The following is a 17224-nucleotide window of genomic DNA, read 5'->3' on the forward strand; positions in this document are numbered from 1 at the left end:
TTTGTTGATTTCTGGTCAGGCAGGTATAGGATAGCAGAACAGCTGACGTCACTTCTTGGCCCCATGAAACTGCTTATCTTACGGCAACAACTTAAATCTTTAACTTTATATGTATATTGCCGTTCATTTGTTACCATGATGTCGTACCGCACAGTTGGAGAGTGTACTAACGTTAGTGGTTTCAAAACAACTTTGATATCTTTATACTTGATCCAGAGTATACAGTAACTCATATCTGCTAGCTAGCTGCATAGTTGAGCTAACGACGTGAGCCATGTCTCGACTCTCCAAAAAATCACCGTCTGTTTGCACTGATTGTCCGTTGAGTAACAGTGAAATCTATCGTAAAATTAGCCTTATGAGGCAGATCCTCTCGTCTTCTTTCGGACCCAAAGGCAGACTGAAGCAACTACACAACAACGTGGGAGGCCACGTCATAACAACGTCTACGTCGTCTGTGCTCCTTCAAGCCGTTCCGTCATCGGAACCTTTGCTCAAACTTATCACAGCTTCGATTCTTAATCATGTGTCGCGTTTTAGTGACTGTGGTTTGTTTACTGGCATTCTTTGCTTTTCCCTCATTCACCAAGCGAGGGAGTCTGGTCTAAGGGGAAGCGTTGCAATAGAAGTGTACAGACAAATATTGGGAATGTGTACCAGTTATCTTAATCAGGAAGATTGCTCTTGTAAAGTCAAAATAGACTACACCAGCAGCCAGAGTCTGGTAACTTTAGCCCACACTGTAATATCCAGCAAACCAGCTTGTATGCTGACAGAGAGAGAACTACAGCATGTCAGCACACTGACTGTCCAGGCCTTCTTACTGTCTGTCCCATGCAACTCCCCAGAAAAGGTCTGTCTAGGCAGGACAGTGACCGTCCCCATCGAGGGGCAGCCTGTGCTCGACTCTGTCGTGTTTCCAGGTTTGCTGGTGGAGGCACCAGAAATGCTTTCCCTCACAAATGTGGATAAGCTGTCAGTCGGACTCCGCCTGGTGTTGTTCAATGTGTCTCTCTCCGGGGATCTGGCTGGCCTGGGTGAGGGGACTGTGGAGGTGCAGCCAGGGGCTGATCCAGAGTCAGACGTCCTGGAGCAGCTCCTGAAACTGGGGGAGCAGGCGGTGAAGGAGAACGTGGTCGTGTTTGCCTGTCAGAAGGTAATCCATCCAGTCCTGCAGCATTACCTCAGGAGACACAATGTCGTTGTGATAGAGAGACTAGGAGTCACACAAGTGGAGCCAATCCTTCAGATGACGGGTATGTATGACAAACTATTCAGCCACAAAGAAAAAAACTCATGTCTTATGTAGTTACATTTACATTTAGCAGACGCTCTTATCCAGAGCGACTTACAGTAAGTACAGGGACATTCCCCTGAAGCAAGTAGGGGGAAGTGCCTTGCCCAAGGACACAACATCATTTTGCATGGCCGGGAATTGAACTGGCAACCTTCAGATTACTAGCCCGATTCCCTAACCGCTCAGCCACCTGACTAGTTTCCCAACCTATTGTGAATTCATCTCTTAGGTGCTCAGCCTGTATCCACGTTCTACTGTCCAATCCCGCCTGGGGCTTACGGACAGGTGAAAGGTGTGACCGTAAAACAGTTTGGATCCAAACAGATGCTTCATCTGCTTCCTGTTGGGGAGTCGGTCGTCTGCACCATGGTCCTCTGCCACAGGAATGAAACCATGCTCAGCGAGCTGAGGGTGAGCGCGACCTCACTTCCTGTTTCAATTCTTCTTCGTGTTGGCGTATCTTAAACCAACATGTAGTTTAGAACGTTTAAAAAAAAAAAAATGTTTTTAAAGGTTGCACACATTTTCGAAAAATAAGTTTCAAAAAATTATTTCTAAGGTTGAAGAAATATTTTCGATTTTCATTTCGAAAGGTTTAAAAAAAATATTTTCTAAAAAGTTTCCATTAAAAGTTTGCATCATTGATGAGTACTTGACTCTATTGTACTAGAAATTCTGATGATGGATGTTCCTCTCTGTCTTCTGATGTCCTGTGGTGTATTTCAGGTGGCGTGTGGGAAGGCAGAGCGGGTGCTGAGGCTGACCCTGAGAGAACCCTCTGCTCTCTTAGGAGGCGGGTGCACAGAAACACACCTGGCAGCTCACATTAGACACAAGGTCCGCACCTCCCTCACACATCCAACTGCAACACATGAGCTATGGCGCAGATGACTATCACTGTGTTTCCAGTATCACGGTACCACATTTCAGTCATGTTTCCATCACAGAGCCTGGAAGGAGGAGCAGAGTCAGCATGTGCAGTTGGGTGTTCTCAGGCCGAGTATCTGCTGGGAACACGGGCATTCTGCTGCTCCCTGGAGTCTGTGGCCCGCGCGCTGGAGCACGAGGGTGGAGAATGCCTCATAGATCTGTCACATGCTCACCGGTGGACCGTTCCCAGAGACGAGGCCACTCGGGGCCGGTGGGGGGGCGTGGCGAGCGCCTGTGGGTGTGGTCTGCTGGAGAACAGGCCGGGGCTGGACTGGACCCCCCTTAACTGCCGCTACCTGGAGTTCCCCCCGGCAGGTGTGAGTAGAACGTCCACTGCCAAGCCTCGGCTGCTGGACTCTTTCACAGCCAAGCTCAATGCTCTGCAAGTTGCCGTGGAGACCGCTAATCTTGTGTTGGATATTAGGTATATCATTCAAGATGTAAACTAGTGAGATTGTGCTTTTTACGTGGTAGAATGTTTGATTGATTAGAGCGTTTTTACTGTGTGTCTTTTCTGTATGTGCTGTGTAGGCCTGTTTTGTAATACCTTACTTCTGACACTAGGTGTAAGTAGTGTTTATTAATTATACTTCTGGGAAGGGATTCTGTAAATACTTCCATAGAAATCATAGAGGATAAAATAAGTCAATATGAATGTCTTCCATGAATATGTCAATATATTTCATATATTTGGAAGTTTAACTTTGATATTATTAAATAAACTTATCATGTCAACACAAAAGAGAAAATACTAGAAAAGCCATGAGATAAAGAAAATAAAGAGTTTATTAGCATATTTTGTCATACCTGTTATATCTGTTATACCTGTTATACCTGTTATACTTGTTATACCTGTTCATCTTCCCTTCATTGTTTTCGGTTTCACCATGCAAATGACCTGTCAAGACTACTGCTGTATTTGAGAAAGGTATTCAGAAATGGAGTAATGCAATGTTCTGAACTGATTGCATGCCATAGGACTATGATGTCATCGTGAATGATTATACAGTGATGAAGATTACAATGGAAAGGTAGGAGCAGTTTGAGCTTCTAGTGCAGTGAAATAAGTGCAATTTCTGATAATATTTATCAGGATTATGGGGGCACAATTTGAAATACAAAAAAATAACAGATAGTTGTATGAGTATATCTGAGTGGGTGCGTGTATCCTTGGGGCGGATATTGGTAATGTATGTATCGACTCCTGAGTACCGGTGATAGTAATGATACATGATGCCACTATGAGTGAAACAAATGAGTTGACCATTTTTTTCCTGATGGGAAAAGCTTTTCCATAATTGGACCTGTGAATTTACTTTAGAGTAAGTCTTGGAACTGCCTAGGACTATTTCATTTAATAAAAACACATTTAAAAAATATTGATGTCATAAATGGTTTGAATCTGGAGTTTTTGAAATAGAGGAGCAGATGAGAGATGGGACATTGAAACAACACAAGTATATAACGAGCGTTTGACACATTCCTAAAGTCAATATCGTACAACATAATTTTTTGTCCCTTGCCCTCCTCTTTCAAAAGATGAATGGAATCAGAGCTTTTCGTAACCTGGGATAGTCTTTGAAGTGTTCATGATAAAACCTGTGACAATAGGAGCAAGGACATGGATGAGTTAGTCTGGGTCAATTAAATACTTTTAATTTTATGTACTTTACTGTAGAGGTTCTTTCTTGGTTCTGTACCTGTGATGATGGTATGCCCGTGGGCCAATGAAGCACAAACTGAACAGGGCAAATGAGAGAGTTGGTAGTGACCAGGTGGCTATGGCGTAACCAAACCATTCCAAGATCTCCCCAAAGTAGTTGGCTCCAGACACATACTCAAACAGGCCTCCTGCGATATAAAACATTAACACGTTATCGATAGCGTTGTAAAAGACCACGATATCTACAAGTCTGGTGGTAGGTGTTACATTACATTGTATTGTACATAATCACCTTTAGGAATCTTGTACACAACCTCTCCTGATTTCCGTAGGTTGCGTAGAATATAGTCGCTATGGATGTTGATGGCCATTCCGATGAGAAACATCATCAAACCTAGATGGAAAATAAAATCCTACTTATGAGGTAAGAATGTTTTCTAATTGGCAATTATCTGTTGCGAGGCAACTGTTTACCAAAAGAGACCTAATGTTTTGGTGAAAGACGGCCATTTTGAGATCTGCCTCTCTCACCCATCAGAAAACGGCAGTCGGACGCCCAGTCATCCTCATACTGGGCACAGTGTAGCAGATAATGTGCTTGCAGAAACCCATTCACAGTGCAGAACAGGGCAGCTGTCAGCATCACATCCAAGGGAAAGGGCTGACCCTTGGTTAGCAGGGAATACACAAAAACCCTGCAGGAGGTTGAAAAACAGAAAGACCTGATTGTCACAGGTTAGTAAAGAAAATGTACAAAAAACAGTAAACCTGACATTCACGTGGTGTAGCAATTTCTTTTTATGTTGGCATATTGACAGAAGTTTGGACTTTTTATGGCACCACAGAAATGTCCCCCCCCCGGTGTGGCAGGTCACCAGTGCATTCCTGCGGGTGTTTCTGGCTGTGGGATTACCCCACCAGGGAGGCCTCTATCCTTATTGAAAGCCCTCTATTCAAAGTCCCCATCTTATTATCTGGGTGAAATTAGAGACGGGTCCCACATTTCCACTTGCAGAGAAGAAATAGGTGCGGTATACATACGCTAAATTCGAATGGGTGTCATGAATATTCCCTTTCAACACACAGTATCGCTTTCTCAGCTGTTGGGGTTGCTGCGTGTACAGTAAGCACACCATCAACACAAGGCTCTCACAACTCTGCTGGACTCTTCTTACCTTTGAAAGTAGTGAAGGCAGAAGGTTCCAAGGAGCAGGTGTCTCCCCAGGCCGGAGGGTCTGCTGGTGGTGAGCACCAGCAGCAGCAGGGGAACCAGAAGAGCAGGAAGCTCCTGGAAGAACCAGGCCACCCGGGCTGGTATCTTCCTGGCAGTGGTGGAGACGCCCAAGTAGCGTCCGTAGGATGCCTGGGACGTCCTGACCCCGACCAGGTGGCCTGCGCCGCCCAGGATCAGCCCACAACAGAGAACGTGGATCCCGTTTTCCCAGCAGTGCATCATGTAGGTCCTGGACTCAGCTGGGGTCGGCTGGGTCACGACCAAACTCTGCTGACAGTATCTCTAGTATTTGTACAATCCCGGCTGAAGAGAAACAGCTTCTCTGACTCCTCCCCAAATCTAGGAGAGTGTGACAGAGTTGGTGAGAGACAGAGAGAGCAAACGAGAAACAGAGAGAGCCGGGAACTGTGAAAAAGAGAGCGAGGGGAGAGAGAGACAGAGAGAGAAATGGAAAGGTGAGTGAACTAAAAGTAAACCAAAAACGGAAAAGAAGGACCCAGTGTCTTGACATGCTGTGTGTGAATGTGTTCCAGTGCATCGAAATCAATATAATGCGTAGTATGAGTGCTGTTACTTGACAGATATTAAACACCAGCAGTCCCAAAGGCTTGATCTCAACTCCATCCAGCACAGTGAGAAACGCTCTCTGTGAGCCCTGCCTCTTTGCCTAACATCAATGCCTGAACCCACTTATGCTCTTGTGGCTGAGTAGAAATAAATCCAGCATTAATGTTGCAACGCCTATTAGAGGGATTTCCGAGCAGAGTCAAGGCAGTTTATGCAAGCTCATTGAATGTTTTCAATAAATTCATCCATGAGCTATAGTCAGGGAACACTGGCCAGTAGCAATTTATTAGCTCCATTAAAGCGAAATTGTTTCAGACCCAAATTTAAGTTGCAACTGAATGTGAAGTTCTTTGTCCAAAAAACTTGGTTTCAGATTTCAAAACAATCCTGGCGTCATCTCCTGGATGTGTTCATGGGCACTCATAACTCACCAGCAGTAACTGGATGTGTTCATGGGCACTCATAACTCACCAGCAGTAACTGGATGTGTTCATACACCAGTAACTTCAGACACCAGACATTACCCTTCCATCTCTTCTCTCACACCAGATGATGGATTGAATATTGAGGTGAACAAAACGTCCAACCATGCTGTCACAACTGCAAGGCAACACACTAAGCTAAACCTACTCTGTCAGACTGCTTTACAGAAGTTGAGGAGAAGGTTTAATCTTGGTTTTGGTGTCAATCTTTACAGGTGTTAGTAATACCATCACAGCCCACAACAGAGGGGAAGTCATATTTAATGACATCACGTCTGTCACATTCAACTGATGCCAGGCTTCAGGCAGTAGCAACCACACAAGAACAGCGGCATGCCAAAGTGTTCTCCCCAAAACAACAAACATCCTGCTTCCTCCGGACTTACCGTTATAAAATCTGGGAGGTTGATGGGAGTGTAGTTTGGTGGATTCCAACACTCTCACTCTGCTTTGGTCTGTGAGTGAACACATGCAGGTTTCCTTCATGGAGAGGAAATCAGACAGTTCCTTTAATTCCAGTTTGATCTAATCTGGACTTGTGTTGTGATGAAGAAATGTAGTGTGGAGATCATGACGACACTAGACTGACCTTTGTCTGCAATATCCCTGTAATCATCTAAGTTGGTTTGACTATAAGAATCGTAGACGGTTTATAGGTCTGTCTTATCATAATCATAAAAATCAGGACCAAATCTTGACGTGAACAATTTAGATTGTCCCAATTTTGGGCTCAATCTGAATAACTCGGGTTTTCACGTCACCCTGTACTGTCTCACCCCTTGTTCAAAATGAGAGAAGATTTCAAAGTTGTTGTTTTTTTTTCATTGTTATTTAACATTCAATCCGATCCAGCCGCTCTCCACCATAGAGGGCTGGCTCCTTCGTGCTGTGTCCTGGGCCGAGACCTCTGCACCGCCTGGCTCCGGCTCCGCCCGCCTTGTTCCAGCCTCCCTGCTTCAGCTGTTGCTGCCCGTCCAGCAACTTGTGGCATCGGAGACCAACATCTGGTGAAAAATGGCATTTGGGTGGTCTAACCACATGATAGGCCTACAAGACGTCCTGTCGTGCACGAAGCCAGGGCGTTTTTATTCCATAACCACGAACCAAATTGGTCACGTTAAAGTAGTTCTGTATTAGGCTACAGCATCACCACGAAAACAAGACATGAATCGTACACTTTCCATAGATGTTCTGATTTTAGTCCGGAATGTTGAGATTCAGTTTCAAGGTAAATATAATCGAGGCAGGTGATACAACTCCGAATGGGGCGAAGATTTCTCTGTGAAACCTACACAGCGAAACACTTGCATCAACAGATTTTAAAATTACAAGTACCTGACATGATGTGTACAATTTCACATAATCCTTTATTCTGTGTGAATGCTAATTCTGTGGATTAGGCACACCCAGTATGGACAAAGAAGTAAATGTTCTGCCAAAGAGTTAACCCTTATTATTTCTCCTTACAGAACGGCAAGAAAAGATTTCGTAAGCATCACAAATCAAAAATGTAAATACTTAAATATGTGTGCAAGACATGAAAAATATATTTAAAATTATAACCAGGGCTCTCAACTTCCAGGCATTCGCCGTGAGACGCTTTTCAGCCATTTCTCACGCAACACCTTGTATTTCTCACGCATTTCAACCATTTCTCACGCTGAGAAGTACGGGATAACTTCCCGTTTGGGCAAGGCGCGGGCATACTGAGAGAAGATTTCGGCCGAGATTATTGTCTCGAGTTATACAGAGTTAAATGCCACTCAGAAAACATCACCAGCACCACCCCCTGAGAGCCCTGACTATAACCATCACAAAACCAAAATCAAAATACTCTTAAATGTATGTATGTGTCTGTCGCTTTACCTGATCAATGAACTAGAGTATAATCTAAACTGCGTAGTTCGGGGACGCATTTTTGGCAGATTTGAGTCAGATTCCAGTCACTAACCAGTTCCCATAACCACCAGCTTCCATCGCCAGACAGGCTGCAATCACAGAGCAGCTGCCATGAGCTCATAGCAAGGCTAGGGTTTATCTTCGGGTCATTCTGACCCATCAGTCATTGTGACCCACCGTCGTATTGCGACAACTTTACCGCATACAAAAACAAAGTGAAGCATTTTCTTTTAACCGTTGGGCTGTCTCAGACCCCCCACATTGCAAAGGTTAAAAGAAAATTATTTTTATTTGTTTTTGTATTGGGTAAAATTGGGTAAACACAATGATGGTTCGTTATGAACCTTTGGGTCATGTGACCCGAAGGCAGCACAAGGGTTAGCACATTGTTGGACGGACTCGCCGAAGCACTCTACATCAGAGCTGCGGATCTGCTACCGCCTGACCCGGGTCTGGCTTTCTCCTTTCCTAAAGCTTCTCATCCGACACCAACCGCCACGCGACCACACAGCTAAAAGAGAACTCACAATAACACAGTTTAAAGCGTGTTCTGAAACAGTGCCACATACAGAGTACGTGATTTATGAGAAATAAAAATGTGATAGTTGTAGAGGTTTCTAATGAACTGAGGTCTGGGAAACTCCAACACATAACTCCCTCTGGTGGTAGATCATGTGTATTACATCCTAATTTAACAGATCTGATAACGTTAAGCATTCCAACAAAACACACAAGAAGACTTCATTTTCAGTACATTTTACTTTTTTTTTTGTAACATGAATCCTACATCTTATTTTGAGAGCATTTAATGATGTTGTATCTGTGGAACCTGAGATTAGAAAACTCCTTTTGGGAGCACTTAAGTATATTTCATTATGGAGGTTTGTGACTTGTGACCTTTCACTCTCGATGCAACAATAAGAATAAAACATAAAACAGTTACTGACAGGAAGAAAAAAACGACATAAAGAAACCATAAAGAGCCTGGTGAGTAGGGACAGTGTAGTTTAGGCTGGGTCTGTCTGACGGACAGAGGTGGAGCAGAGACACTCCCCTCCCCTGCTGAACGAAGAAGATCACAGTTCTCCTTCAGCAATGGACCAATCACTGAGTGGCACAGTTCTCCTTCAGCAATGGACCAATCACTGAGTGGCACAGTTCTCCTTCAGCAATGGACCAATCACTGAGTGGTGGGGTGACTGACAGCCATGTTGGGGATTAGCCAAGCAGAATGACTTTCACATTCTAAATAAGACTGAACAGAAATGCAAACAGACTCCTCAGATGTATATGTGCAACAGTGATTCAAGGCACAATAGCACACAGTGTGACATGCTTATCTTGAATTTGCCTTCCACCTCCAGTAGGACAGGGGGAGTTCAGTAGCCATGTGATAGTATTGAACATACTAGCACTCAAATCCAGAAACCAGGCGCTAGCCAGCATGACCACAGGAGACCAGAGGGATGTGTTAGTAATGACCATCCTGACCAACGGATAACTCCAACTATGCATCCAGGGTGACGGTTAAGGCTTCATAATTGTAACATCACTGAACCACTTGTATGTAACCGTCTTTGAAGCTAGTATGATAACACAGTTTGTTTAACATCATATCACCTGTCAAAACGCCACCTCAAACTACAAAACCATCAAATCAAAGATAATGGGAACAAAGGATATTTGGAAATGCTAATATTTGAATATACTAATATGAGAGTAATATATATATATATATAAAAAGGTTTTTGGTTTTGTACAGCAGATGGTTAGTGAACTTGGTTGCCCTTTGTAGCAACTAAAACAGTAGGCAGCTTGTTTTAACAACGATGGTTGTAGCTACCGACCTGCGAAGCTTGTCTCATGATCTCACTAGGATTAACAGCTAGCAGTAGTCAGTCAAAACACTCATTACAATCCTTGTCTCATATTATTAATTAAAATATTCTTGATTTATTTTCCTTTTTCATCTGTAGTTTTATTATTCTTCCTTCCCCGGGGCAGATTACATGAGCACAAGGCTGAGGGGAGCACAACTGTAAAGATTAATGCTTGTTACATCATTTATACTTTTCTTTTCTAAATTCTGCTCGGGAATCAATACAACCAAAAAGGACAACTACTGTCATTGCAATCCCCCTTCCTTAGCCTGGCTCCACACCCATATACTGTCCCTTCCAAACCTGCAACAACCTCATACTGCAACTGCACTTTAAGCAAACAGTTTCAATCAAGATCTCACTTCAAACTGAGAGGTAGGTGGGATGTGAGGGGGGTGGGGGGTGAGGGGTTTGGGGGGTGAGAACAAAGATAACAGACTCAGGAATTAAGGTTAGCTGTATATAGTGGCTGTGAGTGTCTGGGTCCTTTCTGTAAAGATGAGGCGTGTGTGTATGTTTGTGTGTGTGTGTGTCAGAGAGGGCGTAGTTAGGGGGAAGTGTCCAGGGCAGGTTATGGCGATAGAAGGTTGTGGGCAGAGCGGGGGGGCGGGGTTGGGGCGAAGCTACGTTGTTCCCCAGCAAGTTGACCTCAATGGACGATGAGCGCCCCAGCAGCGTAGCTCACAGAGCTGTCCTGCCAGTTCCTGCACTCGCTCGACTGGGCATAGTTCAGGAAAGAGAAGTTCATTTCTAAGCCACTCTTCCTCAGCTCAGTCACAGCCTGCAGAGGAAACGAACCCAGAGACGGTCAGTGAACAGCTGCCTTCCACACGCTCAGAACCACGGCGGCCATGTTGACATTGTGACATGGTACATACGTTCAGCAGCACTCCGATGGGGTGGCGACCACAGATGGTGTTGTGGTATTTCTTCAAGTAGTTGGTGAAGGACGTTGGGTCCAGCTGTTCTATGATGCCCATCCCCTATGGAGACACAAAATACCAGAGAAGAAGTCATTTTGTGGAGGCAGTAGAGATGCTCTCACTTTCAAGGTGTCCCCTGACAGGTAACGTAACTGATTCACAGTAAAAATCTAAAAGATTAGAGGTTGAGAGATGTTTACTCTTGTACCAGGGAGCTGAAGAAGAAAAAAAAATCCAGGACATGTAATCGCACAAAGATTAAAACCACCCAAACTAAAAAGATCTTTTGTTTTATGAATGTATTCTAAATATGTTCAAACTAAGTAGTCTGGTAACACCGTGTGGGTGTCTGAAATACATCCCACCTCGGGTGCTACACACACACACACACACACACACACACACACACACACACACAGCAGGGGCTCACCATTTTATCCAGGTGCTCGATGGATCTATAGATCTCTCCTTGAGCTTCATCATAGTAGGTGTAACGGAACCGCTGACCTGCAGGGAGAACAGAGGTCTCAGTAAATAAGCTTGGATAGTGAAGAGGAATTCATTCTACTCCTTGTTTTAGTCTATTTGTACATCCCTTGGATTCAAAAACACCAGCTAAATAGTAAAAATCTTAAAAATTCTAAAATAAAGCACAGAGATAGTTTCTGTAAACTGAACTCTAGAAATGGAGGATCTCTCTCCATCCATCTTTGTATCTCTCTCTCTCTCTCCCCGTCTCTTCCCTATATCTTCTTTCTTCTCTCCCTCTCTTCTCTCTTCCATCTCTCTCTCCCGCTCTCCTTCTCTTCTCTCTTCCATCTCTCTCTCCCCCTCTCCCTCTCTTCTCTCTTCCATCTCTCTCTCCCGCTCTCCTTCTCTTCTCTCTTCCATCTCTCTCTCCCCCTCTCCCTCTCTTCTCTCTTCCATCTCTCTCTCTCTCTCTCTCCCTCTCTTCTCTCTTCCATCTCTCTCTCCCCCTCTCCCTCTCTTCTCTCTTCCATCTCTCTCTCCCCCTCTCCCTCTCTTCCTCTCTTCTCTCTTCCATCTCTCTCTCCCTCTCTTTTCTCTTCCATCTCTCTCTCCCCCTCTCCCTCTCTTCTCTCTTCCATCTCTCTCTCCCCCTCTCCCTCTCTTCTCTCTTCCATCTCTCTCTCTCCCTCTCTTTTCGCTTCCATCTCTCTCTCCCCCTCTCCCTCCTCCAGGCAGGTACCCACCCCAGTGGCAGAAGTCAGAGGAGATGATGAAGAGGTTGGAGGGATCAGCCAGGTACTTGCTCAGCAGCTTCCCGTACTCCTGCTCCTTGGACTCGCTCAGCGCTCCCACCAGCACTGGCACGATGCTGAACTCATCTTTATGGCTGCAGCAAGGGACACAAATCAAGCAGAGCAATGGATCCCCCCCCCCCACACCCAGGGGAGCGCCCTCGCCCCGCTGTCAAAACACATCCAGTTTAGGCAGAGTGGAAAAAAGACAGTTTGTCAGCGTTAGAGGCCGCTTCATTAATCACAGGGGTTCTGAAATCACGAGGAAAAGGAATCGAGAGAGCCTCCACTGTGTAAACGGATGTGTTGTGGTGACGGCTGCAGTCGAGGGGCATGAAGAGAAACAGAGGAGAGCTGCGGGTTCTAACACAGACACCAACACTGTCTGGTTCTCACACAATCTGGATCTCCTATGGCTGGTACCCCTCCACACAGATTTACAAACCACGCACGGAAAAGATTTACATAAAACTATAAACTGAAAATAAAACAGATTTCTTAATAAAACTAAAGAACCGTGGCCAGATCCCAGAGGAGGATTGTGTGGTGATTACGTGTTATCTTCTAGGTGTGTAAGTTCCCCTCCTGCAGCAGCAGGCCTCACCTCTCCATGGCTTTAGCAGTGTAAGGCAGGTGCATCTCAATACTGTGCTCGTCTTCATCAGTCTGCAGGCTCATGCGTTCGAACATCCCGGTTTTCCACAGATCAGCATAAACTGCCGAAACAGAGGAGAGGGCTGGCTTGAAAATGCACACAACCTCTAGCGAGTCATTACTTCAGACAGGACCATAATGGAGGAGGGATCTCCACAAGGACTTGGCAGCACCGAGGGCCGTCTTTGTCCATGGCTTTCATTCTGTTGTCAGGGAGTCGTTTGGTTACAGGAGAATATTTACAGCTGTACCGCTGCCCTGTGCAGCTGAGTACTGCACAACAGGGGTAGAATACTGAACAGTGTGCCCGCTGCTGACACAGGGTACAACACCACTGAGCAAGTCGTCATTTTGATGGCCGTGCAGACAAATGAGTGTTCACCTCTCTAAACATCACACCCAACACTTCAGAAATGTGGGAACCTCTGAAACAAACATGCGTTTTTGACCAAAAGGAAGGTGGCGCACCCTTCTGGTCGATCCTGAGGTCGTACAGGGGAGTTCTGTAGATCTCTGCTGGGGAGAGAGCGCAGCGGGACAGGGGCACATGGTGGGAGGGGCCCAGGATGAACACCCTGCGACTGGGAGAGCAAGAACACAACACCTCAGCACACTAACCGCCCGCACACTGACAAACAGGCAACTAGTGTCTGAACCGGAGTCTGGTCCAACCGTTCACAATATCTCAGATTTGGGGAAAAGTAGATAAATCATACATCTAAAATAAATGAAAAAACGAAACAACAACTAAAAAAAAACTACTAGTTTCTACTAGTAGGTATTTCAAGAAGTCAGTTTCTGCTAATAAGGTGTTTGTATGACTGACACATTTAATAAGGTATAATAACGAGAGGGGTCACATGACTCACGTAACTGAAGGGTCAACTTGCTTGTAGGCGTGCGCTGCACAGGCACCACAGTAGGTGTACCCAGCATGCCTGAGGACGCAGGTGTGACAGGGAATTCAATTTACACAATACAGGCCATGAATAGCAACCAGGACACATTTGAAGGTTTTCCCCTGGCAGCTTACGGTGCTATGATGGCCCGAGCAGGTCTGATGGTGGATTGAGCTTGAGACAACCAGCCCTCTAATTGTGCATTCAGCTGGGAACCTGGAGACAAAGACAGACTGTTGATTGTCTCTATAAATACACAACCAGAAACAATGCAATGTAGAGGTGAAGAACAATGTTCTTGTTATTATACTGTATGCCATCAGCCAAATCGTTTTAACGGAGTGATTGAGGCTTTGCATAATACTTTACATATTTTTTGCACTAAATAAAATGTTATATTTGCACTACTCCTGTTAGTAAACCCATTTCCTGAGTGCTCTACAAGAGAGCAGGCATGACTCATCGTAGCCGTTTTCATTAATAAAAAGAAACATGTTTTTTTGTACACAGGCCCATAAGAACACAATGATCTGGAGAGCATTCAAATAAAAATGGACTGGATAAACTTCCACAGGAAAAGCCTACCTACCCAGAGGGGAATGCTCGTTCTGATTAGCCTATGGGTACACAAGTGAGGAATCAAATACAATTTTAGTCCTTTTAACAAGCAACATCACAGAGGGTTTCACAGATGCTCACAGAACTGCCCCTAGAGAGATGCTGTTGTGGTCCTCTGAGGTGACATCTCAGCTAGCCACGTCACCTGATCCAACGCTAGCAGAGGTTCTGCCTGTCTGGCCCTAAGAGAAGCCCCCGTCTTCCTCTGACACTTAACCCTTGTGTTATCTTCGGGTCATTCTGACCCATCAGTCATTGTGACCCACCGTCGTATTGCGACAGATTTACCGCATACAAAGACAAAGTGAAGCATTTTCTTTTAACCGTTGGGCTGTCTCAGACCCCCCACATTGCAAAGGTTAAAAGAAAATTATGTTAATTTGTTTTTGTATTGGGTAAAATTGGGTAAACACAACGATGGTTCGTTATGAACCTTTGGGTCATGTGACCCGAAGGCAGCACGAGGGTTAACAAGCAGGTCGATCTACGTCCATGACAGAGTGGATCTGCCTCTAGGAGCAGCAGAAACGAAGGACTGAGGACAGATCACCACACCTCCTCTCTACACAAGGTTTCTCACCGACTACATGACACAGGAATTTGTTATCTTAGCAAACTAAGACAACTACGTTAATCATAATTTTTTTCATACATCTTAGTTTGGCTGCTTGTAAAACAGCTGATACTTTATCTTTGCCTTTTGGGATTGATGAATTTAAACATTTACTTAGTGCCGTCAGGCTATACAACCAATCCCAGACAGTCTGCCCACTATGGACCTGAATCTGCACAAAAGGTTCTAGGATTTATACAATATCCTCCACATACACTTTATTAATACTATTGTTACACAAATTGGGTATGGCTTTGCACCTAATCAGCATGCCAAAGACCATCATTAATAGTTACAATGTTATTTTGTGCAGTGCCCCACAATCCCCAACACACACTCCGACTAATAGGAACGGATAGTCATTCTGGTCAGAGTTCGAGTCAAATCTGAGAGAAATATGAAACACTGTACGGATGTGACGTACAGAATGACGGGCTTAAATGGGATAAACTGGCAAGCTCGCTTGTCTACACAGAGGAAGCCCGCTAGTCAGAGGGGGAGGGGGAGCCAAAGCAACATGAATCATCAATTTGCGACTCAACCCGGTCCTTTGTTCCAGGGCTGAGGGGATCAAGGCAAACATGTCAACAGAGGGTCAGCAATATGCTCGACCCCTGTCAGACGGATGCCAGCATACTGTAAATCTGACGAAACACTTGGGTACTCCTGGCTGTTTCTGACTAGATACAACAGTACTAGACACTATCTTTATGTTGCACCAACTAATAGGGAGGAAAACATTACAGAGGTTTTTTGTTGTTGTCGTTATGATAAATCCCCTCTGCCGACCGTCCGATAATAACGCTAAACTGGCTTGAATCTACATGCAGTGAACCCGAGAGGTTTGTTTTAGCAAGTTCGTTTTAATGTAACATTTCGTAACCTAGTGCCGTCTGCTAACGGCTGACTGTCCTGGAATGGAAATATTTTCCATGGACGAGGAACGTCCATATTTATACATTATGTATTCTGAGTATTTATAGTCAAATGAAGAATGTTAACTAATGACATTCATGCAAAAATAACAAGAAAATGCAAGACAGAAAATATGTTGGAGACACGATTTCTTTTCTTTGCATGTTAAATCTAGCAAAAGAACAGTCAAGAGAGGTTTGTAGCTACTGTACAGTCAGTAGCTAGCTAACCAAGTCTTGTAACAGCAAGCCGGTTCCAGAGAACAGTCTCCTGATTGTCCTGACATTTGTCTCAAGTTGATTCATGGACCGAACATCGTCTTCGGGACCTCAAGCAAAATAGGCATCCAGCTTGCTGGTACTAACAAGTTTAATGTTAAATCTAATGCTAGCTAGCTAGCTTGCCAGCAAGCTAACGAGTCATATCAACTGCATGTTCCGTTGACGGAACGGAATCACTGGCCTAGACGTGTATAACTAGCCAGCTAGCTTAACTAAACCCCACTTCAGCGAGCCAGAGCTTGATACAAGAAAATTAACGAGTCCTTCTCCCCCAGTTTTAGCTACTACTGGCTTGCTCGTCACACTGGTACCTGAAGCGGTGTACCAGCTGCCGGCGTGACTTGCTTCTCTGCACACCACACGGTTCGACATCTTAGTTCCCGAGCCGCCTATCTTGGTTAGCTGAAATCTTGTCGGGTAAAAAAGTAAAAACCTGTGAAAGTGTAGAAAAACAAATGGCTTCAGAACACTAATGAAAACAGCGGAAGTCGAAGAACACAAAAAGGTGGCAGCTTAAGATAGCAAGCCAGCTAACTTTTATAAATTCAGCTAGCCGGTATTTTATGTCCAGTTGTATATCTTTACAATAGCTAAAATAGCTGGTGGGATAAGGACGAAATTTTAATATTTTAAATGTCTAATTAATTCGTTTGCTAGGCCCGTGTCAGATGAACAAAGCCCAGATCTAGTTTGTCTGTTGCCAGCAAAAATAGCACTGTGGGATAGCTAAACTGGATTTGACAGAAGTCGGGTATTGGGTACGCATGGTTTATAAGCCGGTGCCCCCTAAATGCACACGGGACAAGAGGTTCATCAAGAGGTTGAGTAGATTAAACTAGATGAGTCGATGTCATCATCCCATATGTTCTTGTTTAATATGTATGCATGCTAAGCAAGCCCTTAATACCGTTTTTATTCGTTATTTTCATAACATAACTCATATTCAAAGGTCGATGTTTTGGCGTCACTTTTGCGATTTTCGGGTGTGTACAAATAACACCGCCCAGCAGATCAAAATCGTCTGTCGCCGACATTTAAAACGTTTGTAACGTCAGTGTTTTTGTAAAGAGAGAGGCTTATTGGTTGAAAAGCATGTCAGTGCATAAC

At 44.6% G+C, this 17224-nt stretch overlaps 3 protein-coding genes across 3 annotated transcripts; 1 reads left to right on the forward strand and 2 right to left on the reverse strand.

Moving 5' to 3' along the window:
- The first annotated feature begins 48 nt into the window (after nucleotides 1-48).
- mkks (MKKS centrosomal shuttling protein) lies at nucleotides 49-3028 on the forward strand. Its single transcript, XM_062464360.1, has 4 exons — nucleotides 49-1256; nucleotides 1527-1708; nucleotides 2024-2134; nucleotides 2245-3028. Exons 1-4 carry the CDS (start codon nucleotides 275-277, stop codon nucleotides 2674-2676), a joined length of 1707 nt encoding a protein of 568 aa, XP_062320344.1. The 5' UTR covers nucleotides 49-274; the 3' UTR covers nucleotides 2677-3028.
- A 13-nt stretch (nucleotides 3029-3041) lies between these two features.
- srd5a2b (steroid-5-alpha-reductase, alpha polypeptide 2b) lies at nucleotides 3042-5504 on the reverse strand. Its single transcript, XM_062464363.1, has 5 exons — nucleotides 5066-5504; nucleotides 4422-4585; nucleotides 4183-4284; nucleotides 3928-4078; nucleotides 3042-3826 (listed from the first exon to the last, which is right to left on the reverse strand). Exons 1-5 carry the CDS (start codon nucleotides 5344-5346, stop codon nucleotides 3760-3762), a joined length of 765 nt encoding a protein of 254 aa, XP_062320347.1. The 5' UTR covers nucleotides 5347-5504; the 3' UTR covers nucleotides 3042-3759.
- A 3308-nt stretch (nucleotides 5505-8812) lies between these two features.
- memo1 (mediator of cell motility 1) lies at nucleotides 8813-16850 on the reverse strand. Its single transcript, XM_062464359.1, has 9 exons — nucleotides 16429-16850; nucleotides 13825-13906; nucleotides 13661-13729; nucleotides 13260-13372; nucleotides 12742-12853; nucleotides 12090-12232; nucleotides 11306-11382; nucleotides 10831-10935; nucleotides 8813-10733 (listed from the first exon to the last, which is right to left on the reverse strand). Exons 1-9 carry the CDS (start codon nucleotides 16487-16489, stop codon nucleotides 10602-10604), a joined length of 894 nt encoding a protein of 297 aa, XP_062320343.1. The 5' UTR covers nucleotides 16490-16850; the 3' UTR covers nucleotides 8813-10601.
- Nucleotides 16851-17224: the final 374 nt, after the last annotated feature.

The sequence above is a fragment of the Osmerus eperlanus genome, chromosome 6 (assembly GCF_963692335.1).
Source record: "Osmerus eperlanus chromosome 6, fOsmEpe2.1, whole genome shotgun sequence".
NCBI classification, from domain to species: domain Eukaryota; kingdom Metazoa; phylum Chordata; class Actinopteri; order Osmeriformes; family Osmeridae; genus Osmerus; species Osmerus eperlanus.